Below are 27,038 nucleotides of genomic sequence, written 5' to 3'. Positions count from 1 at the left end.
TGTGCGCGAATGCGTACCTATGCGACCCCAAGGCTACAGAATAAACGTCACGATACTTGTGGTATTTTCTTTTTCGATTTGTGCGCGAATGCGTACCTATGTGACCTCAATGCTAGAGAATAAAAGTCACGATACTTGTGGTATTTTCTTTTTCGATTTGTGCGCGAATGTGTACCTATGTGACCTCAAGGCTAGAGAACCTCACTTAATTCGCTGAATGATGATTGGCCCAAAAGAATTTCTTTCTCTGAATGTCGCTGTTTTCAAAAACTTAAAATATTTACCAAGAAAACCTATCGTTTCTATGAAAAAACAGCTTATCTTTCGCACATGTACACTCTTACAGCGGCAGAATAAAAGATTACGTCTGTCCGATCTTTCAGGGTCGAGAAGTACAACATAAAAACAAACGATTCATTCTCTATTATAAAACAATACTGGTTAGAGCCAACAATTTTTATACAAATATATATGAACTTCAGTTTTTGGCAGTAAAAACGGAGGAAATAAAAAATTGTTCTTTAGGGTAGAACATGAAACCATCCTCGCCAAAAAACCGCAGCCATCCGTTAGAAAGTTCATAGGTAACCCAATTACAATTATTTCCCAAAGCATTCTGCTCACAACTCACAAGTTCAGCAAGGTCAAAACCAGTCACAACAGGGGGTATATCTTGGGCACATCCAAGGGTGACATGTGCACGGCTTCCTTTACCCTTTAGAGGGGCAAAATTTCCTAGTACATCCTGATCTTGTGGTTGTATTTGAATATATTCAATAAGTACCTCATCCTCTGGATCAGGGAAATCTTTATATCTATCAATATGAATTGTTTGACTGGATACTACAACGTCACTAGCAGCTGTTGTTGCATCACCTCTTATTTCTGTCATCATAATCTCTTCCACAGCTGTTTCTGGAAATAAATTATTTCAATTTAGTGTATTTTAACAAATGGCTGAATAAAATCTGACGTTCCATACGTAATCCTGATCTAGATATATAATGTAAAAAAAGAAAAAAAGTTATTGGACTTTACAATTCCTACTAGAGGGCGTTTCATAGCCCACCAGGAAATGCAATGAGGGGTTGGGGACCGAAATCTTGTGCTTTGCCCATCCTTCCTGGTTACCTTCCCCAGATCTCTACTTGTATGAAATAAACAGTGACACCAGGACTATAACCTCTATCCTCACGGACAAAGGATTTCAAATCTAGCGGGGTAACTTTTGGCTAGGAAGGCAGAAAAATGGATCTCTTGTTTTCTTTTCTAATAGAAAAAAAATATTGAAAAAAAAAATCAAATCGTAGCCCCCCCCCCCCCCCCGGAAAACATTTTATAGGGCTCGAAAAATTCCTTCATTCAAGAATTTGAAGTATTCGGTAGTAAATAAGAAAGTTTTACTAAACGCCAACAAAAGCAAAGACACTGAAGAGGAAGGAAATTAGAGACAAAAATAAACGAGAGAAAGTACGAAAAAAGGGAAAAAGAATTTAAAATGCACAGACAATTAAACATTTTCCAGAAGAGAGCAGAGCTTCAGAGGTTGATGAAAAAACGACACTGACAATAAATAAAATCATCCTGAATGATTATTGTAAAAAAAAAGAAAACGATAACAAAGGAAACTAGAGGCAAAAAATAAATAAGAGAAAATACGAGAAAAGGGAAAAAGAACTAAAATACACAGAAAATTAAATATTTTCCAGCAGAGAGCAGAGTTTGAGAGGAAGAGGAAAAAACAACACTGACAATAAATAAAATCATTCTGGATGATTAAACACCATCATTAATAAAGAAAAATAAAAACGAAGGAAACTAAAGACAAAAATAAATACGAGAAAATGCAAAAAAGGGGAAAAGATTTAAAATACATAGAAAATTAAATTTTCTCCCTGTATAGGGCAGAGCTCGAGAATCTAAAAAAAAACATTGAACATAAACAAAACTACTCTCACATATTACAGAACACTATTATAATTATTACACAGAACACTATTATAAAGAAAGAAATGTAAAAAAAGGAAACTAGCTACAAAAATAAATTAGAGGTTACAAAAAAAGGTAATTAAGCGATACTTAACACCAGATTTTTGGAAATAAATTTTTTAGAACATTTTTTTTTAAATTTAGAGCCTTCGGCACGAGATTGTCTCCATAAGCAAAAAAATTAATGTAGGGCTTCTTTCCCAGCAGATGATCATAGTCTGTAAATGTCTGTAATCAGTCAAATTTGAATTTGATTATCAAAAATATAGTCATAAGATATATTGAGAGAAGTGCACAAAATTCTTACTTTCAAAGCGAAAAAAATATTTTCATTTATTAAATTATTAATTAGAAAGGGCCAACATTTTATTCAATATCGAAATTCAAAATATAAGATAATGAATATTGTAAAAGAAAAAAAAATAGGACATATCCCACAAAAAATCATTTATCGGATTGGACATTTTGAATCCTTTTTATACAGGAGCAAAAAATAAAGTTCGGCAGATAATTCGCCGAAAAACTTTTTTAAGGGTTGAAAAGGAAAAAAAAAGCGAAATGGCTGTGTTAATCCAAGTGATTTAGCCGTTGTTTGGTATATAAAAGATTAAATCAAACAGTATTTGAGCTAGAAATGTTGAAGCATTTCTGTTTGCTCATCTCTTGAGTTCCCTAGCTTTTACTTTGTTTGTAAATGGTCCTAGTGGAGGAGTGGAAGGAGCGCAATAGCCCATTTCAGAAAGGAGTAAAATCAAATAGTTCGTGGTAACGAACTGTAGTAAGGATCGACCCGGCTCAATAGTAACCAAAACTCTATAAAAATAGAATTTTGATACCAATAGCTACATCAAAAGAATTGCATTTTAATGCTGATTTTAAATATATAAGTTTCATCAAGTTTAGTCTTACCCATCAAAAGTTACGAGCCTGAGAAAATTTGCGTTATTTTAGAAAATAGGGGGAAAAACCCCCTACCTCTTAACGAAAATCACACCATCAGATTCAGCGTATCAGAGAACCCTACTGTAGAAGTTTCAAGCTCTTATCTATAAAAATGTGGAATTCTGTATTTTTTGCCAGAGGGCTAATTCTAACGTAAATGAAAAGTTCTAGTGCCCTTTTTAAGTGACCAAAAAAATTGGAGGGCAACTAGGCCCCCTCCCACCCTAATTATTTTCCCAAAGTCAACTGATCAAAATTCTGAGATAGCCATTTTATTCGGCGTAGTCGAAAAACCTTATAACTATGTCTTTGGGGGCGACTTACTCCCCCACAGTCCCCGTGGGAGGGGCAACAAGTTACAAACTTTGACCAGTGCTTACATATAGTAATGGTTATTGGGAAGTGTACAGGCGTTTTCAGGAGGATTTTTTTGGTTGGGGGGAGGGGTTGAGAAGAGGGGGATATGCGGGAGGAACTTTCCATCGAGAATTTGTCATGGGGGGAAGAAAATTTCCATGAAGGGAGCGCAGGATTTACTAGCATTATTTAAAAAAACAATGAAAAAATAAATATGAAAAGTTTTTTTTCAGCTGGAAGTAAGGAACAGCATTAAAACTTAAAACAAACAGAAATTATTACCCATATGAGGGGCTCACCTCCTCCTAATACCTCGCTCTTTACGCTAAAGTGTTTTTAGTAATTTCAACTATTTATTCTACGGCTTTTGTGATTCAGGGGTCATTCTTAATGAATTGGGACAAAATTTAAACTTTAGTATAAAGAGCGAGGTACTGACGAGGAAGCGAACCCCCTCATATATGTAATAAAAACATGAGAATACAAAAGTTCTTTACGTAAGCTAATTTATAAGTTACGTAAATCTTTTACTAATAAAAAGATTCGTAAAAAATTAAAAGTTCTAGTTGCCTTTTTAATTAACCAAAAAATCGGAGGGCAACTAGGCTTCCTCCCCCGCTCTTTTTTTCTCAAAATCATTCGATCAAAATTATGAGAAAGCCATTTAGCCAAAAAAAAAATATGCAAATTTCGTTTTAATTATTCCTCTGCGGAGAGCCAAAATCAAAACATGCATTGATTCAAAAACGTTCAGAAATTAAATAAAAAAAAAACAAGTTTTTTAACTGAAAGTAAGGAGCGACATTAAAACTTAAAACGAACAGAAATTACTTCGTATATGAAAGAGGCTGCTTCCTCATCAACGCCCCGCTCTTTACGCTAAAGTTTTTTACTGTTTTAAAAAGAAGAGTTGAGAGAAAGAGTCAAACTTTAGCGTAAAGAGCGGGGCGTCGATGAGGAAGCAGCCTTTTTCATATACGAAGTAATTTCTGTTCGTTTTAAGTTTTAATGTCGCTCCTTACTTTCAGCTAAAAAAAACTTGTTTTTTTATTTAATACATTCTTAGGCTCAGGGCACGATGGTGCAGTTGTAACAATTTGTAACAACTCTTCAATAAAGTTGTTACAAATAGAAATACTGATCAAATATAGAATTCCTATCGCACCTAAATTGCAATCTTGTGCTTGTACTTGCTGTAAGACATGGCATTTTCCACTTCACCTGGCATCGGAAGTTCAGATATTTCGTAGCAAAAAGGTAAGCGAGTGTTTTTTAATTATAGAGATTGCACTCTATCAGTAAGTAAAGTAAGTAAGACGGCACTAGTCCCTTAAGGTCCAAACCGGAGGTGCTGATCTCTGTTTCATGGCCCTTCAGCCAGGAAGTGCTATGGGGGGTTGGGTGCCAGCCATCCTGTGCTTTCACACACCCTTCCTGCTTACCTTCCCCAGATTTCTCCAGGTACCCATTTAGAGCTGGGTCGACTCTAGCTGAGCTTACAGAGTCACACCACTGACCCCCGTCCCAAACTAAATAACTGGTCAAAACTGGGATTGAACCCGTGCCTCTTGGACACAGAATTCTCACGCCAGCGCGCCAACCACTCAGCCAGGACGGCTACTGTCAGTAAGTTTCATTACAAGGTGATAAATTTTATAAATGCTTCTATATATACACCCTGTTTAGCCTCTCGGCTGGGAGATTGAGTTACTATTTACAGGAAAAGTTTTTCTTCAGAAGAGGGAGATAAAGAGACTTAAAATCTTGTTTTTGGAAGAAGAGGAAAACTATTTTCCCCCGATAGTCACAAAAGAGTACACGCTACGTTTTTCTCTTCCCCGCGTCTGTCGTCAAACAGCCTCTTGTTCTCTTCTTCTTCTTATAGTTACTGCAGGACAAGGAGTTTTCTGCTTCGCCTGGTACCTAAAGTTCAGGTGTTTCGTAGCCATAGGTAAACGAGCATTTCTTATAATAGCGATTGTATACAGTTAGTAGTTTTAATTAAAAGGTGATAAATTTTATAAATAGTGAAGGTACATATGGAATATATTGTCTCTTGGCTGGAAGACTGAGTTAAGACTTTTAGGAAGTTTTTCTTTGGGGAGGGGGGAGAGACTCAAAATACTGTTTTTGGGAGAAGAATAAAAATATTTTTCTTCTGTCCTCAGAAACGAGCATACGCCATTTTTTTCCTTTTCCATGCCCAGAGAGGTTGTTGTGAAACACTGTCGCCTTATGCACCAGCCGGTGCAGGAAGATCTAAATCTAAGACCAAATTTGTCGCCAATGAGCCTATTGTTCTCTTCTTCTTCTTGTACTTGCGGCAAGACCAGACGTTTTTCCGCCTCACCTGGCATCTGAAATTCAGATGTTACTTGGGAATTTGTTTAACCGTAAACTCCCAAGACTCAGAGCTTAACGAGGGCTGAGGCTTTCTCTTAAGGTGGGTTAAGGTCTCTGTCTTTTTCGTTTCATTTAGCCTTATAAGTTAATAAGTAAGTAAGTAAGCATGATGGAACTAGACCCTTAAGGTCCAAACCGGCAGTGCTGATCTCCGTTTTGTGGCCCTTCATCTAGGAAAACCAATGGGGGGGGGGCTGGGGGACAGCCATCCTGTGCTTTTGCACATCTTTCCTGCTTAGCTTCCCCAGATTTCTCCAGGTACCCATTTAAAGAAGGGTCGATTCTGGCTGAGTTTACAGAGTCACGCCATTGACCCCCGTCCCAAACCAAATAACTGGCTATGCCAGGGATCGAACCCTTGCCCCTTGGACAAAGAATTCTCAAACCAGCGCGCCAACGAAATAGCCATATCGAAGTCATTTCTACTAATTGGGCAAACCAAACCCCAATTTAGTAATTGGAATTTGCAAAATCCACCTGGCAGAAACGTTCTTTTATATTTACAGTTTGGGCTAAGCCAATTTTTGAGAAATTTTAGAGGGATTTTATTTTGTTTGGGGGTGGGGCTGAGGAGAGGGGGCTATGTTGGAGGATCTTTCCTTGGAGGAATCTGTCATGAGGGAAGAAAAATTCAATGAAAAGGGCGCAGGGTTCTCTAGCACTACTATAAGAAAACAATGAAAAATAAACATGAAAACGTTTTTTCAAATGAAAGGAAGAAGTAGCATTGAAACCTAAAACGAACAGAGATAATTACGCATATGAGGGGTTCTAAAAATACTTTAGCATAAAGAGCGAGGTATTTAGGAGGAGATAAATACCTTGCTCTTTATGCTAAAGTATTTTTAGTAATTTCAACTATTTATTCTACGGCCTTTCTGATTCAGGGGTCATTCTTAAAGAATTGGGACAAAACTTACGATTTAGTGTAAAGAGCGAGGTATTAACGAGGGTACAAACCCCCTCTTATACATAATAAAAATATAAGGTTATGAAAGTTTGTTACGTAAGTTAATTCTTAAGTTACGTGTATTTCTTACTAATAAAAACGTTCATTAAAAATTAAAAGTTCTAGTTGCCATTTTAAGTGACCGAAAAATTGGAGGGCAACTAGGCCTCCTTCTCCACCCCTTGTTTCTCAAAATCGTCTGATCAAAACTAAGAGAAAGCCATTTAGCCAAAAAAAGAATTAATATACAAGTTTCATTTTAATAATTTATGTGCGGAGAGCCAAAACCAAACATGCATTAATTCAAAAACGTTCAGAAATTAAATAAAAAAACTAATTTTTTTTAGCTGAAAGTAAGGAGCGACATTAAAACTTAAAACGAACAGAAATTACTCCGTATATGAAATGGGTTGTCCCCTCCGCAATCCCTCGCTCTTTACGCTGAAGTTTGACTCTTTGCCACAATTCTACTTTTTAAAACAATTAAAAGCTTTAGCGTAAAGAGCGAGGGATTGCGGAGGGGACAACCCATTTCATATACGGAGTAATTTCTGTTCGTTTTAAGTTTTAATGTCGCTCCTTACTTTCAGCTAAAAAAAATTAGTTTTTTTTATTTAATACCATAAATGAAGGCAATTAAAAAATGGATTACTTACCAAGAAAATTACTTTTAAATTCCAACCATTGATGTTTTATAGACAAAAGAATTGAATGGGTTACTGTTGTTAGAGATTTTTGTTTGTGTCTAGCATTTTTTTTTTATTGTGTACATTCTTTTATAATTGTTTTACCTTAAGGTGTGTTATAATTATATGTTCTTATTACGGGTTATAAATAAATAGATAAATAAATAAATAAAAGAATAGGGATTTGCAGAGGTTGGAGCTCCCCCCCGCTTCAGTTCAAAGGACTCTCCATAAAAAATTTGAAGAAACCTATTATTATTACTAATTTAACCCCGGAAACAGGTCGCCATTTGTACGGTTTCCCAACAAGAGCTGTGTGGAGAACTCCCCTCCTCTCCCACTTCTCCACAGGAACAGTTTTTGTGGAAAAACGGATACAGTTCTCAATTAACCAGATATCTAGGACCAAAAAAGCACCTTTTCGGAGTATCAGGCCTCACGCCCACAGGAATCCCCCTTCAAATTCCCTTGGATTATTTTTTGATCCTTTCTAAAGCACCAAATATGAGTATTCATTAATGCTTTACTTATTTTAATTAGTGATTAATCCTAACCAAATAATTACTTTATTCTGTAATATAATGGCAGCTCAAATCAGTCCCGCGCGTCCATGCCAAAGAATTATTTATTTCCCATCACGATTTCACATTTCACCACGATTGCACGATTTCCCACCAAGAACTGCGTGGAGAACTCCCCTCCTCTCCCACTTCTCGCCAAGTTCCCAACTACTCAGATATTTAGGTTGAAAAAAGCACCGTTTCGGTATATCAGGCCTCACGCTCACAGGAATCCCCTTCAAATTCGTTAGGATTCCTCTTTGATCCCTTCTAAAGCACCAAATATGAGTATTCATTAATGATTTACTTACTTTAATTAGTGATTAATCAAAATCAAATAATTACTTTATTCTGTAACATAATGGCAGCTCAAATCATCCCCACGCTTCTATGCCCAAAGAATTACTTATTCGCCTCGATTTGAGAATTATTTATACGAATAAACAAACATCAAAAAAAAAAAAACGAACACTTTGTGTTTTAGAAGCGACGCTAATGTTAACCAATAGGATCACGTAGAAGGACGAACATTCAGTCAACAATATGGTGGTGCACCATCTTGAGGGAAAATGATGATGTGTCTGCGGGTTAGCTGATACTAAAGAGGCAAGAGGATTGCATTATAGCAAAAGCTTACTGAATCATTTGCATGCATGTGATCAATGATAATAAATAGACAATCAGTTAACAATTATTGGTACAGTTTAATTTGAAAAGCTATTTTCTAAATGTTTTATAAATCTTATTTGACTAAAAAATGAGCAGAATTAAAAAATTAACTGACTGATTACTTTCACCCCAAAAAATGACAACACTGTCGTTATTTTCCTATTTATGAAGAAAACTGAAGTACCGTGGACGTCAGAATAAAAAGCATTTTGCCTTCTGAAACCGTCTCCAGCCAGTTTGTACTCGAAAACAGCTATTTTCGAAGATCTTTCTTTCGACTGTTAAAACTAAGAAGTCTCTAGTGCAGTACCACATTTTCCTCAGCATTGCCACGTTGAATCGTCAAAATAAACAAGGAAAAACAGTTAGTTAATCTTGACAACGCTTTTTGTGCCTAAATAGCAATAAGTTGATTCTTAAAGACAGCTAAACCTTCAAGTGATAGCTACAGCTTCTTAAGTTGTTTGGTGATGCATGTTTATAGCTTAATTTTTGCAAATTTTTCACAAACGTCTCTTTCTTTTTGAATTTGGCACCTGTTATGACAAGAAACTATAACTGCATAAGGAATTTTTTCCATTAGACATTGAATTCCCTATTCCTGCAACTTTTTAAAAAATATACATGGGTGTGTAAATTTCTACCAATCCAATTCAAAAAATCAGATTTCATTTTGGCTGTCCTTGGTAGTTTTAAATGAGTGATTTAAGCCTTTAGCAAATAAGATTCTTTTTAAGCATATAACTTGTAGGATTGGTCTATATGGTCATTTTGCCGTACCCGGACAAAATTAATTACAGGCAGCTTTCCCCGTTCCCCTCCCCTTCCCTCTTTTGAACGGCTCAGATAGGGTGTCTATAAGAATCTTTACAATCAAAACATTTATTACAAAAGCAGTTATTGAAATATTCAAACTAGATTTATTTTAACTTAATCAATGTCCATAAAGGCTGTTATTCACTGTAGATTTTTCACCTCTATATGAACCCTTTAGTTGAAAAAGCACATAAAGACGATAAATATTGGAATGTTCACTGTCCTCAACAGTGACAATTCATATTAACAATTATCGACAATTTATATTAGCAATTATATTGATAATTGTCAATAGCGACAATTTAGCCCTTCATAGTGAGAACGGCGTTAAGAATTCTTTACTTTCAAGTCAGCCAGATCCTGTATCTTCTCCTGATACGGGCTATCTTGCATATGCCCATACAAATACCGAGGGAGCGATATCTGCTGGAGACCATGGCCTCCAGGCCATGAAATCTGTGCCTTCCTTCTATTCCACCGATATGGAAATATTTGAGTGATGAGGAGACGAACATTCAGTCCCAAATGTGATGGTGTAACATCCACACCTTCCTTCTAACCCACAGATAAGGAAACATTTGAGTGATGAGGAGACGAACATTCAGTCCCAAATATAATGGTGCACCATCTTGCAGGAAAATAATAGTTGGCTTTAAGTCAATCAGTTGTGGTGCCACAAACTCGGTCATGACCAAGTTTTCTACACATATGAATATGTGTAGAAATTGTTGTCTTATTGAATAAAACTGGATCAATCGTTTGATTGACATGATTCTAAACCGCACATTCAACTTTCAGGCTATGAACGTTTAGCTACCTAGCAACATAAGGGCTACCATAAGGTCTACCTAGCAACATAATGAAAACGAAATTCTTGGTAGCACTCCCCCCTCCTGAAAAATTTCTAGTGGCGCTCAGGATAACCCCCTCCTTTCTACCTCTCTACCTTTGTGCCTGTATGTATGTGAATGTAGTCTTTTATGTTAAATAAAAAAAGATTGTTTGTAATAGGAGTGGCGCTAACACCTCTCAACACCAATATACGCGCGTAGTCATAAAATGTTCCCAATAATCAAGGGGGATTGGAGACTAATTTCAGCGTCCCAATTCCCAGATTCTAATATTTTATCTATTCGACTTCCTTGAAACATTAAAGTCTTGATACTAAAAAAAAACTTACTGGAGGAACGATTTATCTTTAGAAACGCGTTCGAGTATATTGATTGTGAACTTTTGTCATTTGGCTCAAACGCCTTTAATAGCCGCACATGGTACAACCATAAAATTTCAAAACTTCAATAAACAACTACTACAATAAAATACATCTGGCTAACGTATCTTATGAACAGCCATTTTAATTTTTTTTTTCAAGTATAAAGAGACTTCGAGCATACCCTGCAGATCAATCCCTATAGCTAGAACAGTGAGAAGGTTTATCCAGTTAAGCAGGACAACTTATCCTCTGGATTTAAAAACGCAGGATATATTTACCTTGCTTTAGATTTAATCTAAATTTCTCCTCCAACTTATCAAGAACATCTATGAGGGGATCCTCCTTGTTACCTTCTTCTTCTTTTTTTTAAGCATAAAGAGACTTCGAGCACACCCTGCAGATTAATCCCTATAGCTAGAACAGTGAGAAGGTTTATCCAGTTAAGCCGGACAACTTATCCTCTGGTTCTAGAAACGCGGGATATATTAACCTTGCTTTAGATTTTGTCTGAATTTCTCCTCCAACTTATCAAGAATATCCATGAGGGGATCCTCCTTGTTATCTTCTTCTTCTTTTTTTTTCAAGCATAAAGAGACTTCGAGCATACACTGCAGATAAATCCCTATAGCTAGAACAGTGAGAAGGTTTATCCAGTTAAGCAGGACAACTTATCCTCAGGATTTAAAAACGCAAGATATATTTACCTTGCTTTAGATTTTGTCTAAATTTCTCCTCCAACTTATCAAGAATATCCACGAAGGGATCCTCCTTGTTATCTTCTTCTTTCTTTTTCCGTCTATCTTGCCATCTTCCTGGGTAATCGTCCTGGTCATATATATTCAGCTGATTGTCTGTCAATCTAACTCTTGCACCAAAAGTACGAGAGGTGAAAAAGAAACCGATTACATTTATGGTGTCAGCTTTGCCGAGACTTCCCTGTACATCTGGCCGATTATGGTAAGCTTTAGCATCGTCTTCGTCCACTTTTTTTCCATTGTATTTAGCAGTTACATGCAACGTTTCACGATCTGGAAGTTGTGCATATGATCTGCTATACAGACTGTTAATGTTCAGTTCTAAAAAAGAGAGAAAAAAGAGACTAAAAAAAAAGAATCACAGCTGATAAGACTACTCTCTTAAGCTTTTATGCTTTTAAAGTCAACACATTTTTGTTCATTGTCCAGACAGTCGCTCCTTATCATTTCAATGAAGTAGTCATATTAGACTTCAGAGTCGTAAAACCAACAAAATATCAATTTAAAAGAATTAGATTTTTCATGTAACTAATACCTGAAGAAGAAGGCTATCCCAGCAATCTCGGTCAAAGCTGACGAACAGGTACGCCCACATGACGTAACAGACAAAAGACTACTAGGCGTAACAGACTACTTTTGTCCAACAGAAGAATGAAACAAACCTTTTTCTGTAAGAGTTTTACTGGAGCACCTAAGATCCTCCTAGCAGAAAGCTAATGCTGCTGTAAATTCTCTTAAACATGGGAGATGTGAGAAAACTTTGGATCCAAACTTTGCCATTATACGTGCTTCTAAGGCTCTTCCAAAGTTTTGACATATAACACCCTTTCTTCTTAACTATCCTATACCCTTCCCATGTAGGGATGTAAACAATAAAAATATAAAACAGTAAACACTTAACGAATTAAAAAACAACATTATAAGTTAGAAAGTATAAAGTGTGGCTAATATAAAGTTTATCCAAGGTCGTCATCTTTGCAATGCGTCAATACAAATCTGAAAAAGACAAAGGCTCCACTTTGAGGGGCTAATATCCCCCCCTTCAGGATGCTAGCTTCTGAATTTAAAATTGCATTAAAAAATACGTTACATAAATAGACTCTACCAGAAAACAAATTTGGTTGTTTATCCCTTATTGGGGGGGGGGGGGGGGTATCTTCTCACTAGAGTTAAAAGTATTCACATCTTCGAAATTATTATTTGAATTCAAAAATTATATTATTTACAAACAACTTGTGTGTAGTCAAACACTATCTATTTCTTCAGATTTTAGGGGCATACACCACCCTTCAGAGGGCAACAGAGGGACTTCTTCAAATATCAAATAACATCCCCAATACCAAGTTGTATACTTGGAATCTGCAAGGGGAGAAGCAGGTTGTAGTTAAGAAGGTTTCTTTTAGAAAATATTCCCCTAACATTGACAAGGGAAAAGATAAAAGCAAAACAATATAACAGATTTCATATGCTATGACTATTTTTTTCTGAAAAATTGAGTCATTTTCCACCTACTAGCCCTAACAACAAATCTATACTCAAAGACACCCACTCCCTCGGGAAAATCATGATAAGTCTGAATTGTATTCGGGTTAAGGAGCTTATTAAGAAAAAAAGATAAAAGAAACTTAACAAAAAAAAATAGCAAGAAGCCCAATAAATGGACAGCGACAGAACAGAACAAATTCCTAAACTACTTGAGGGATAAATCATACAAGGTATCAAATGAATAGCTAAAAATCAGCTTCAATATAATTCAACTCAAAAATATCCTCAGAAGTTAAAGCTAGTTACGGCTTTTGATAAATGAAATGATCAAATGACATCTTTGCCACCTAGAACAGTCTTTCTTTAGAGCCTGAACAGTAAATCACTTCATTTTAACTCAAATGCTCACTAGCTTAGGTATGCTGAGGCTTTTCCTATGGAGACAAGCAAAATTATTGTTCATTTTTAGACAGAAAAACTAGAAGCATAAGAAAGAGGGACTATGTTCTTTTTGTAAGCTAGTAATATCCATCAATATAAATGCGTATACATCGGATTTACAACGCTCCTTGACTGCTAAGGGCCTTGTAGTGTGCTGCTGCGACCAGGTCATCAATACAAAATTTTTTAACATTCAACGTGTTCAAAATTCTAGCAGGCAACATTTTAATTTATAGCGTTTTTCTTTATTTGTAGTTTTCAGACAAATTATTTTATTATTTATTTGTTTTTGGGTACTGACCCAGCACATGTGGGTGTATCTATATTCTTCGTTGGTTTGTATTGTGAACCTTTGGTTGGAACTACTCAGTCCTCTTCTTTTTTCCTGATGTCAATCACTGGGTTAAGCAGTATGAAAATTGATAAGAGGAAACTTTTCCACTTCTTCTTCTTCTCTGGTTTATAACTCAAGAGAGGAAACTTGTGCACTTCTTCTTCTTCTTTGGTTTATTTCACGACCTTTTGGTTAAACTACTCAGTCCTCTTTTTCTTCTTTCCTGATGTTCATCAGCAGTTTGAGCAGTACCGTATAGAAAATTGATTAGAGAGAAAACTTTGGCAATTCTTCTCCTTTTTTGGTTTATATTACGATCTTTCTTCTTCTTCTTATTCAGCAGACGGGCTTTTAAGTCGATACTATTTAGCCCTTTTCCTTTTGGCTCACTCTGTGAGATCGACAGAGCTAAGGAGCTGGTTTGTCTTATATGATTTGTATCTGCTCAGATTTCTTGAAGTATATCTTTTGATACCAGCAGTTGAATTATAAGAGAGTATATATTGATCTCTGTGCTCTGCGAGAGAGTATGGTCAGCAAGACTCTTGGCTGTTAGTGGAATTTTGTGGTGTTTGAAGCATTCTAACATTTTACATCGCAGGGTATACTGTGCAGACGTCAGCATATTACATTCAAATAGGCAGTGATCTATTGTTTCATTCTTAAGATTACATGACCTGCAAAGGGGGGACGAGGGAACTTCACCACTTGAATTAGGGATCTGATATGAAAATGCCTGAAAATTTAGCCCATTTGAACCTGACCGAATTCTATGATAAATCTTGGAAAGGTGCTTACTTGGGAAAGGTGATAGGGTAGGATTCTTATTATTTATCAGTACCTCTGTAAGTCTCCAGCGGTAAATATCTCTAATGGGGATTGGTCTCCCACTTGGCTGGTCAATATTTAAAGCATTTTTTGCTATTTCATCTGCCTTATGGTTACCTATTATACCCGAGTGGCTTGGAATATACTGTATATGAGTTAAAATACCTTTGGAAGCAAAAATATCAATAATTCTAAGACAAAGAGATGTGTCAATATCCATCTTATTTTGAGAAGCTGGCGGAAGAAGCTCAAGGCTTGACAAAGAGTCAGAATATATTATAATATTTATAATATTAACTTTCATATATTCATTAACCATGAGGAAATCTAATGCCATGATTATGGCATTTAGCTCGGCAGACATTACAGATGAATTATCTTGTAATCTCTCTCCTAAAGCGATATTATGGGTTGGGAAGAATGCTCCGCTTGCCACTTTGTCATTCATTTTGGACCCATCTACAAAAATTTGGAGATGGTTTTTATAAGCAACATTATTTAGCTCGGCAAAATTTTTCGGAATAAAAGAAATGGGGGTAAGTTCTTTGGTCCACTTTGAGAAGTCAGTCTTTATTATGGGGGTTGACCAACTCCAAGGGGGGGGGGGGTTGGGGGAATGTGGGTGCAATAGATTTTACTGGCACTGGGAACTTCTTCTGGATATTTGCATATTCATTTGCAACGCCTCTAAACATAGATGGATTTATTAACCAGTTATGCAGGGTATGAGAATCATTGGCTTCAATTTTTGTAAGGTGCTTAGTTAGTAGAGATCTTCTTCTTTCGCGTAATGGGGATAGTCCACTCTCAGTAAGCAGAAACTTGGTTTTTGTTGGTTTCCTAAGACCAAATATAAGACGAATTATATCATTTTGCGTCGTTCCGATTTTTTGCATGTGGGTCTTAGCACAAGCACCATAAACTATGAGGCCATAATCAACATGGGGTCTTATATATGATTTATAAAATTGGAGTAGTGTTTTCCCATTACAGCCCCAAGGTGTGGCTAGTAGCCTTTTAATTATTCTTATTTTTCTATAGCACTTTTTTATTGTATTTGTGATGTGGAGGTGGAAATTTAGTTTTTGGTCAAGTATGAGCCCTGGATAATTAATTTGATTTTCCTCTGGGATAAGTATTCCATTTAATGTTAGCCTAGCATCATAATGATTTCGCTTATGGTGGAATTGAATAATTTTTGACTTTGTGGGTGCAGTAGGTAAAATGGACTTTTGGGAGAACTTTTCAAATTGGAAAAGTGCATTTTGCAACTTTGAATGCGCAATCTCGAAGGTATTGCCGGTTGCCCATAATACCAGATCGTCAGCGTACTGTAGATTGGTATGTGGGAGGTTCATGTCCCACAGAAATAGTGAAAATAGGAGGCAGCTCAGGAATGCACCCTGTGGAAGGCCTTTGGTTATTGAAATTTTGTGTGAGGAGGCTGAACCTACACAAATCATGAAACTTCGGTTTTCTATAAAGGATTTTATGAAGGATACAAGTTTGGGGGGTAGTCCAAGGTTTGCAAGTTTAACTAAGAGAATCTGGTAGTCAACATTATCATAAGCTCCTTCAAAATCTAGGAATGCAGCAGTTAAGACATTATTTTTTGATAGAGAGTCATTTATTGCATTTGTTAACACTATGAAAGCATATGTTGATGAGTGGTGTTTCCTGAAGCCGGTTTGAGTATGAGGTATCAGATTATTCTTCTCAACAAACCATAGCAGCCGATGGTAAATCATTTTCTCCATTAATTTTCCCAGCACTGGGACAATCATTATGGGTCTATATGACTGAGGGTCATGTTTAGGTTTGTTTTTCTTTAAAATTGGTATGAGAGATGAACATTTCCAGTTATTAGGGAATGTGGATGTAGCCCATGCACGGTTATAGCAATTTAGGATTACAAAGGGGTAAGATTCTTTATCCACATAGGGTGTATATTATCATAGCTACTTGTAGCAATCTTTTTGGTTGAAACTACACAATCCTCGTCTTCTTCTGTTTTGGTAAACGAGGGCTTTTCAGTCTAGAATATTCAATCCCTTTCCTTTTAATTCACTCTGTGAGATTAACAGAGCTACTGAATTGGTTGCTTCTTATTTATCTTGAATCGGCTCAGATTTCTTTCAGTAAATCTTTTGATTCTAGGAGTGATTATTCTCAGCAGTAGCTTCTACTAAGGTTGAGAAAAGTGCATCACAGGCAACCATTTTCCAGTTTTCAGATCATCTCTAAAAATAAGCTTTTACTAAGCTTCTACTAAGGTTCTACTAAGCTTCTACTCTACTAAGGTTCTACTCTACTAAGCTTCTACTAAGGTTGAGAAAAGTGCATCACAGGCAACCATTTTCCAGTTTTCAGATCATCTCTAAAAATAAGCTTCTACTAAGCTTGTACTAAGGTTCTACTCTACTAAGCTTCTACTATAAGCTTCTACTAAGGTTGAGAAAAGTGCATCACAGGCAACCGTTTTCCAGTTTTCATATCATCTCTAAAAATAAGCTTCTACTAAGCTTCTACTAAGGTTCTACTAAGCTTCTACTCTACTAAGGTTCTACTAAGGTTCTACTCTACTAAGCTTCTACTATAAGCTTCTACTAAGGTTGAGAAAAGTGCATCACAGGCAACCATTTTCCAGTTTTCAGATCATCTCTAAAAACCGAATACTTTGTCTGTCATAGGTCTGTCTGTGGTTAGAGCCAAATACAAATCTACCTGGAGAAAGTGTCAGATCCTGCAAATACAGACAGTTGTGCAGGTAAAACCAGAGCAAGCTTCAGTTGAATACTGGCAACTTCAGACTTTAAGCCTTTGAAAGCACAGGAGTTTCAAAACATATAGAAAACAGGAAATGGTCCATCCTTTTTTCTTACATTATAATTAGTTTTTGGTGCTTTTAATTTTTTTACCCTTTTATTATGTACTCTACTTGCAGGAGTGCACCTTTAGTGGGTTTTTAAATATGTTGTTGTTAGTATTACTCTTTTTACTATTTGAAAATTAAAAAATATCAGATTGAAATAAAAACTGCACCATTGGAGTAAAATCATAGAGAGCTGTTTGAGAGCACATTTTAAAAGAAATAGCTACATATGCTGCCTTTTGTAATTAACACATTCAAATTGAAATAACCTAATGGCAAATATTTGAAAAACCAGAGTTAATACTAAATGTAACGATGCTGAGCAGAGTTGCAACAGGGAGTGCAATGAAGCCTCTGCTTCCCAGTAGTATAATCATTATTTAAGTACCAAGATCAAATTCTTGGAGCCATTGTTTTACATTTTACTCAAAACATTTAAATTGTAATGGTTTATAAGCTCACCAGCAATACTGAGATGAGAAATATGTGACTGAAATGGAACATAAATTTCTGGAAGCTATGCTCGAAATATGTAGGCAAATATTAGAGCAGCCAAAAAAAAACAGAAATACCTGAAAATAAGTATTTTTAATTTAGATTTAAGATTATTTTCTTAGATTCCATAAATGCCAAGATATTGCTAAGAAAGTTTAAATAGAACACAAATTTCCCAGCAAAAACACCACACAGGTGATAATAGAATAGATTTTTGTGTAGAAATTTTCTCAAAAAAAAGTATGGGTGAAAAACAGCTCAGATAGCTCCAAGTTAAAATTTAAAGTATTATGGTAATATGTTTTTTTTTACCTTCATCTCCATTGAATGTTTCTTTCAACCATGCAGCAAAATCAGGACATTCTTTCTTCAAACAAGAAAAGATGCAGCTGGCAAGCAAACATAGACTTGATGACTCCAATTGATGTATGTTCCACCAATATACATAAGGGATCTCTTCAACTGATGCAATAGTTTTCTCTTCCATTTAGATTTGGTTCTACATAGAAAATAAATTAGTAATAGGATTGTATATTTGTTTCAATTTTACAATACAAAAGTATGAGAATGATTAGTGACCACTGCTTGTTATCCCTAATGGCTAAAGATGACAATATAACTCCTATTTGTCTTCAGGCAATTCACAACTGGTAAGAGCGGATTTTATATTCTGTTCTTATCCAAAGACAATAATCATGAAATTCTTAGTTAATTACATCCTTCTGCTTCTTCTGAAGAATATCAGCTGGGATATAAAACATTGAAACAATTTCTATTATTGGATTTTTGAAGTTGTTTCCAATTTAACTGCATCCCAACCTCTTCTTAGCCTTAATTTTCAGAATGATTTTCAAAGTCAAAACTCTTGTATACTAAATTTTAAATACAAAGTATTCAAAAAATATGTATTATTAGATTTTCTAAGTCGTTGTCAATTTAACTGCATCCTAGCCCTGATCCCATTGCTCCAAAAGCAGTTATTGAAAGAATGCAATTAAACTGTAACCAATCCTAACAAATCAATAAATGGAAATTTTTTTAGTGTAATGAAGCAAAAGTTTTTTTTTATAATAGTGTTTAGTCTAGAACAGGTCATAAGCTCCACTGTTTCCAAAAGAATATTTTACTCTAGGATACCCAAAAACAGCCACGTGTTGAAAAAAAAGGTCCTAACTATTCACTTTTATTCTAGAAAAACAAATCTAAAAAAAAGCCTGAAATTGACAATAGAAACCTAAAAAAAGCAGCAAGTCTATTTTACTGGCCTAGTTTTTTTTATTAGGTGAATGGGCTGATGGAAATCTATAATATAAAATCAATAAAAGAAGATCAGTCTTAGCTGGTATAAAACAAAACATCAAGTAATCTTGGCAGCAATATCGTTTCAATCGGCCAGTAAAAGCCACTATACATAATGTACCTCTGGGTTCTGGACCTGTATTAGAAAATTTCAAGGCAATGGGCAACTAAAGTCTATTAGCTATTTTGGCTTGGCCAATGTGCATAACAAGTTTTTTTTGGCTGTCTTGAGGTTTTCCTGGCTTCATGAACAATCCCTAGAACAGTAGACTTTGAGTTTTTTCTATTACTTAGCTAGTTAGAATGAGAACAAACAATTAAAGGCACTTTTTTTCAAGTCTGCCAATGCCTTTTTTTGTAAATTTTATTTTGAGATCTTAAAGTGGCACCTTATTCCTTATTATTTGCCAATAGAAAATAGCAAAAATCCCGGAAACTACGTTAAAATCATAAAAACTTACTTATATCAGAAATAAAAGGATACTGCTTCACTTAACCTCCATCCCCTTCCACCTAATGGATAAATATATAGCCTACTATAAATGTTGACACTATTTTTTAGGATAGTGTAACTTCATTTTTTGTGGCTGATTGATTAGTGTTTACCATAAAAAAATAAAATAAAGAAGAGAAAAGTTATGCTGCTGAAAAGCAAAGTTTCAATACACAAGTTAGAATATATGTTTATCTGTCAGGGGGAAGGGTAAAGTGAAGCAAAGTGCTTTTAGAAATAAAATAAGCATTTATGGTAAAATGCTATATTAGAGGCTTTGGTTGATCTTAGAAAGTAGTTGAGTTTGTGAATGAAACTCTCAAGAATGGGTCTAGAGTCTTCAAGATTTCCCAAGAAGGCTTTCGAAGCGCCCTTGTCCACTCCTTCCCCCTCAAAGGGGTACTAAACTTTGTTGTAATTTTATAATCTCTGTGTTACAAAAGTCAGACCTTAAGAAACAGATCTACTGCTCAAATGAGGCCCAAGAAAAGTGTCTTAGGCCTTATACCTTTGCTTCATCCAGATGTATAAGGTTTTATATATTATTGAATCCATTTCTAAAATTTAGAAAAAAACTCTGATATTTCTTGAAATTTTACTGAAATAATAGGGATTGTATTTTAAAAATCAGAGCCAATCAAAAAGAGATTGAAAACCTAAAAATTTTCTTGTCAAATTTAGACACATGTAGATTTATCATGTGTAGTCTACTATTTTCTAAGCCTAGAACTAAGGAAAACGTAAAGACAGTAGCTTAGCAATACCTTCAGTGGCTATACTTTAGGCCCTGGATTAATTTCTGAAAGCTTCATTCGCCCAACTGAACTACTTTCCAAGATAGCAAGAAGTCCCCTCAACTACACCTTCATTGTATTTGTAATTGTGAGAAGGTAGTTCTCAGAATTTCTGGTAACCATTTCTAATAGAGAACAAGGTGTCACTCTAAGGGACCCTTTGAGCATTGAAAATAGAACTTAAAAATGAAGCAATTTGTATATTTAAAAAACATACAAATATGCACTCAGTGGTGTTTTCACCTCCAATCTAGCTAAGTAATGGAAAAAACTAAAAAAATACCCTAAAACTTTCAACCCAATTGATGACATTAGGCCTATTTCCAAGCTTGTGTTGTTTGTTTTTTGTTTTTTTTGTCCAGATTCTCGTATTACTGCAAATTATTAGCTAAAAACTTTTGTTAGCTGACAATTCTGCTAGCCTACCACTTCCCTAACGAAAACTGTTATATTGAAGTTGGATGGCAGCAAAAATCCTTATATCTGGCCCATTAAGGCGACAAAATTACTATATTAGAGAGTAACAGCTCTTCTTAAGGAAATACTCTAATAAAATAAAAGTAGTACCACATGATTTCTTATGTAATATTATTTCCAAGTGTCATGTTTGCTTTTCTGACAATGCATGGTTCTGGTTTAGTGGTTGGTGTCTATCACTTTATTTTGTCACCTACTCCCTAACAGTCAAACATATGACCAAAATTATACAGTCTTGATGAATTTTTCCATTGCTTGATGCAGTTGATGTTGGTTATTTGTTGTCAATTTAATTTGAAGAAAAGAGTCACTTATAGAAAATTTGTTGTAGCCTATCTATGCCATTCAGGGTGTATATTTTGCAATTAGGGGGGGGGGGGGTAAAATAAATGTATGCACTTTTATGAATGATCTAAGTAATCATTTTGGTATTTTCCAAAGTAGTTTTTAGTATTTTATAATGTTCCCTTCAAAAGGGGCCAACCACTAAACTAGTACACAATACACAACACAGCCCCCCTGCCTCAATGGTTCCATATATAGCATTATGATAATATCAAACAAAAAGAAAACAACACTAAAAAATAGAAATCCTTACTTTATGATATACAGCATATCCATATTAATCAGATTATCATGTTAATTATTCATAATTTAACTTCTTTAGAATAGTATAGGCCTATACACTTTTTTCATCTAATATTCAATCAGTCACTTAGGCTAAATTTGATATTATAAAGTCTATACAACAGATCAAAACATGAAAACAACAACAAAGAAATACATTATTAGGGCTATAAGGGGGGGAATGGTTTGGTTGTGCGTTTTCAGGGTAATGACTATAACCCTGAAAAGAAGCATGAAGGAACCTCATGGTAATGTATTTATTCTATGATGATATTTCCTTCATAAATCCTAATTCTTTATAATTAGGCATATCAACTTCTAGTTGATGGACTTCTTGCTATCTCAGAAAATAGTTTAGTTATACCTAGAACAATAAAACTTTCAAGAATGAGTCTATGGCCAAAATTACACCCAGGAAAGTGTTTGCAAGCTACTGCTTTATCTTTTCCCTCAATTTGAGGGCTTACAAGATTGCAAGGATGACTGATTTATATTTAAATAAATTTGAGCATAAAACATTTAACCTTAATTTTGGGTTCTTAGTCTTTTTGTCAGTGGCTTTAGTTTTGAAATACAAATTTTACTGCTTCAGCAAGATTTTAAGCCATATCAATGCTTTTTCTTTAAATTTAAGTGACCAATTTACAAATCTTTAAAACCATTCAAATCAAGAATGAGTAAAGCAAAGCTTCAATTAATGTAAATAAATATAAGGGTCTTGATGATATTCCTCCTCAGCTTCTCAAACATAGCTGCCCCATTAGCTGTAATCTTCCAAAAATCAATCAAAGCAGCAAAATATCTGGTGGATTGGAAAAAAACATACACTACTTCTGTTTTCTAAAAGCAAAAATGAAGTTCTGCAGCAAATTACAGGCCCATCAATATTACATCTTCTGTTATCAAACTGATTGAAGGAATAGTTAATGGTGCTATTATTAAACATCTTGAAAAGAATGGCATCCTTCACCATTCTCAACATGGCTTCAAAAGAAGCAGATCTGTTAAACAAATTTACTAGTTTTACAATCCTATTACAGATCAAATAGACAAGGAAATTCCTGTTGATGTTGCCCTCTTTGACCAAGCCAAAGCCTTTAATAGGGTCTGCAACAGGAGACTGATTATCAAGTTACATGCTACAGAAACAAACAACCATGTTGTTGGCTGGATTAATGCATTTCTTGCTAAAAGGACTCAACAGGTCAGGATATTCACATCTCATGGTATGCTGATTTATTCCAAATCATTACAAGTCAAGAGGGGTGTGCTACAAGGTATTATACTTGGCCCTACCATGTTCAATATTTTTATTAATGATGCCCCTAGTGTAGTACACATATTTAACTTTATATGCAGATGACTCCAAACTTATTGGTGGTAGCAGAAACCAACTTGATGCAGACATTTTTCAATGTGATATAATTGAGCTTAATATTAGGGCAAATGCCTGGTTATTGAGCTTCAAGACATTTAAATACCTTGTCCTTTATTTTGGAGCAAACAACTTACATTTTGGGCACACTCTCAATGACCTACCACTTGAGGCTGTTCCCAAGGATAGAGATCTGGGTGTCTTGGTTGATGAGACTTTGATTCTTAAATTCTTTTAAGAATCTTTTGATTCTTTTGAGACTTTGATTCTTTTGATTGAACTTAAATTTGATTCTCATGCTGCTATTGCTGCTCAGCTAGCCAGACCCAAGGAACAATAAAGAGAACTATCAGCAGCTGCTCTTCAGGAGTCATGACACCACTATATATAGCTCTTGTTCAACCTAAACTTGAAGTTGACATGACACTTGCATCCTCTTTTTGCAATAAAGACAAATTCGTCCTAGAAGCAGTCCAAAGGCAAGCAACGAAATTGATTATCAAATTTGAAACAGTCCCCTATTGTGTACATCTTTGTTGCCTCAAATTATCTAAAATATAAAATGTGGGGACTTCAAACTTATTTTGACAAACATTGTGGCTGATTTATTCTTGGTTGCCACCACCTCTTCTACCAGACATTACTCAAAGGAACTGTTGAAGATGTCATGTAGACTCCAATGGAGAAATCAGTTCTTTTTAAACAGAGTCACTAGCCTTAGGATTAGACCATCAGAATATGCTGTCTCTGCAACTTGTCTTGACACTTTCAAATCCAGGATGGATACTGAATGGAGCGATGTTGAGTGGGAGTATGATTGGGCAAACCATGAGTATTCAACTTGTCTTTAATTCTTCATGGAGCTTACAAGGAGGAAATCCTTAGATTACCCCAAGCTGCAACTTAAGGTTAAGGTATTGGGCTAAAAACACTTTCCCTGTGCCTCATTTGAGTAGATCAAATTCTAAGTAGAAAGAAATATATTACTAGGGTTATACATGGGTCAATCAAGGAGGGGGGGGGGTAGTTCAGTACTGCATTTTCAGGGTAATGATTATAATCTTGAAAAGAATCATAAAAGAATCTAATGGTAATGTCTTTATTTTATTATGAAATTTCCTTCATAAGAGTTCTAAGTCTTTATAATTAGGCATATCAACTTCTAGTTGATGGACTTGTTGCTATCTTAGAAAATAGCTGAGTTAAGCTTAGGAGAATGAAACTGTTAAGAATGAGTCTATAGCCAAAGTTATATCCACAAAAGTGTTTGTAAGCTTACCTTAGACCTTAGCTCCTCCAGAGCTATCAGTAGTGTATAGGGTATCAACAAAGCCTCCTTATTCATTCTGCATTGATGATCTCTTCCTATTCAGGTTGTAATGAGGTGCCAGCCATACTCAGATCTCAGTTATGTTTGCTTCAATGTAATTTTGGGGCAGTCTCACTTTCTTCTACTGATGGCTTCTATTCACAGGTTGTTCAATGAAGGCAACTCTCTTCAATACAAAGAATACATCCCAGGTATGTACACCACCTTCTTTTCAGTAACTTACTGACTGGAGGTTGGCATGTTTTTCTGCATATGTAGTTTTTTGTTGCTGGTTTGTATTCAAGATTCTTCTGAGGCTTATATTTTCAATTGTGAGGATCCTTTTTTCAAACTAGGTGCTTATTCAAGCTGAGGCTCATATTATATTACTTATTAATTTCTGGGTGCTGTTGAAGAGTTGAAGCTTCAGTTGCATTGAATATTTATTAGTTCTCCAAATAGGCTTCAATCTACTGAAGGCACCTGCAGCTTGTCTAATTCTACATTCAATCTTGGTTGAAAGCTCTCCAGCACAGTCAATCCAGCTACCCAGGTACTTGAACTCCTGGACTTGTTCTAGATCCTTGTTTTTGCAATGGAGAACAAGTGGTGAGCTTGTGATGGCCATGCTCTTTGATTTCTCAATGGTTACCTTTACCCTGACATTCTCTACATTCTTGGTGATAGTATCAAGTAGTTGCTGTAACTCTTCTTTAGACTCTTTGAGAAGGACAACAAAGTCCAGATTCAACACTTGCTTGTTGCTTACTTTTACCCTGTGGCCTGATACAAATCTCAGGGCATAATCCATTATAATTATAAAGAGCATGAGGGAAAGTACACACCCTTGACAAACACCAGACATGATCTTGAAAAGTCTTATGGTACTGTTTTTGGTCTGTATGCAACATTTCAATTCTTCATAAAGCACTATAGTCACATCTATTATTTCCTCAGGAATTCTATAGTATTTGATGCCAGGCCTAAGAGGGAAGCCATACAAAGACTGCCTAAGAATTTTTGAGCTGCCAAGTCTGTTGTACAGACATAAGCAAGGAGATGCCATCTAGATGTTCAAGATGAAAGCCAAAATAGAAAATCTTCCCTTTGAAAAGTTCTTCAGGAAAACAGCCATAAACCAAACCAGAGGTTATTCAGAAAAGGCATATAAGCCAGAAGCCAGAAATGTGCCTATGCAAACTTTTTCTCAACACAAGCAGTGGACATAAGGAACAACCTGTCTAAATATGCCACCCAAGCACCAAACATCAATAGCTTCAAAAACAGAGTTAACAAGTTCTGGGAGAAACACAATAACAAATTTAATGCATTTACTGAGTGGTCAACATAACTTAAAATAAACCAACTACAAACCCTTTCAAAGTTAATGAATAGGAGGTAGAGCTACAGTTTTCAAGCTACTGCTTCATCTTTTCCCTCAATTCTAGGGCTTACAAGATTGCACAGATGACTGGTTTATATTTAAATAAATTTGAACATAAAACATTTAACCTTCAGTTGTGTTTTCCAGCCTCTTTCTCAATGGCTCTAGTTTTGAGACAAAATTTTATTGCTTCAACATTATTTTAAGTCATATCATTGCTTTTTCCTTAAATTTAAGTTACCAATTTACAAATCTTTAAAATCAGGACCTGAATCAAATCAGGGTCAATGTTGGTATTACTTGAACAATTTTTTTGGGGTCATGAAACTATTGTTAATAGATGCGTTTTGACTTTTTAAATACCTTTTCTCTCCTGCAAAACAACCGCAAACTCAACCTAACATAACAAAAATTATCTCTAAAATCCAGAGAGCAATTTTTGGTCTTACAATTTCAAATTTCTGATCAACAAACAAGGAATTTATTGCAATTCTATATGTACAAATACAAGACTATTTGGGCTGGATAACTCCATAATGGTGAGTATGTGGTAGTTTTTCAAGAGAGAAAATATGTTCAAAAAGTTAAAATGCATCTATTAACAATAGTTTCATGACCCAAAAAAATTGTTCCAGTATTACCAACATTGACCCAACTCAGGACTGAGCAAAGGTATTGGGCTCAAAATACTTCCCCTTTGCCTCACTTGAGTGGATCTAGTTCTCAAGGTATAGCTTTCATACTGCAAAGACTATAAAATGTCATCAAAATACCTTCCAAGAGGATCATTCAGGCTCTAGATTTATTCCTTTCCATACCTTGTCGTCTGCTTTCAAATTTCTTTGCCATGATATTTGCAACAAAATCCCTGGATCGACACGGTAGAGGCTTATTCTGCTGTCCAATTGTTAGCTAACCTATGTTTAACCCCAAAACGAACAGAAACTAGACCTACGTTGCCTGAGCAACGTGAAGTGTTGCGGCAACCTTCGTCCGGCTTCACCGGCTAAAGTGTTGCGAGAGCAACACTTTGGTTTTGTTTCTTTGCTATTGATCAGTAATCAGATGATCAAAGGCCATTCCTCAGCGTTGAAAAAAAAAAAAAAATAGTATCGAAAGAAGGGACTAAATTGACTTTGCAGCCAGTTGAACTTTATCCTTTTCAATCGTAGACATCGTGACGAATGAAAACTTGGAACAATATCTTATATAATCTAGTTGGTATTATAAAGATATCCGTAACTTTTCAGGATCAAATTATCATACATGACACTTTATTAATTATTACGAAACTGCCTCGTTGTTTTACGTAATCGTTTGTAGCCGTTGCGTAAACACTTAATTCTAGGTTACAGTGAGTATGGGTAGGCTACACCAACTAGAAAAAGGTATAAACCCCTCTTCGCTAAAGATGATTGTAGCCTAACAGACGATTATTACTTACAAGTCCCCTACATGTCTTACTTACCAACACTGGAACCAAATT

The 27,038-nt window shown here is 35.5% G+C and overlaps 1 protein-coding gene across 1 annotated transcript; it reads right to left on the bottom strand.

Annotated features, from left to right (window-relative positions):
- Positions 1-408: 408 nt before the first annotated feature.
- Positions 409-26,449, bottom strand: LOC136034509 (uncharacterized). The gene is made up of 4 exons (XM_065715730.1): positions 26,326-26,449; positions 18,107-18,293; positions 11,289-11,660; positions 409-915 (listed from the first exon to the last, which is right to left on the bottom strand). Exons 2-4 carry the CDS (start codon positions 18,279-18,281, stop codon positions 479-481), a joined length of 984 nt encoding a protein of 327 aa, XP_065571802.1. The 5' UTR covers positions 18,282-18,293; positions 26,326-26,449; the 3' UTR covers positions 409-478.
- Positions 26,450-27,038: the final 589 nt, after the last annotated feature.

The sequence above is a fragment of the Artemia franciscana genome, chromosome 13 (assembly GCF_032884065.1).
Source record: "Artemia franciscana chromosome 13, ASM3288406v1, whole genome shotgun sequence".
Lineage (NCBI taxonomy): Eukaryota > Metazoa > Arthropoda > Branchiopoda > Anostraca > Artemiidae > Artemia > Artemia franciscana.
This window is presented reverse-complemented; position numbering and strand designations above follow the sequence as displayed.

Excerpts from the sequence above, each read along its gene's own strand:
- LOC136034509 (XM_065715730.1), bottom strand. The coding sequence starts at position 18,281 with ATGGAAGAGAAAACTATTGCATCAGTTGAAGAGATCCCTTATGTATAT. Across the intron at positions 11,661-18,106 it reads AACATTCAATGGAGATGAAG|AACTGAACATTAACAGTCTG; the intron begins GTAAAAAAAAAC and ends TCTCTTTTTTAG. Across the intron at positions 916-11,288 it reads TAGACAAAATCTAAAGCAAG|AAACAGCTGTGGAAGAGATT; the intron begins GTAAATATATCT and ends ATTTATTTCCAG.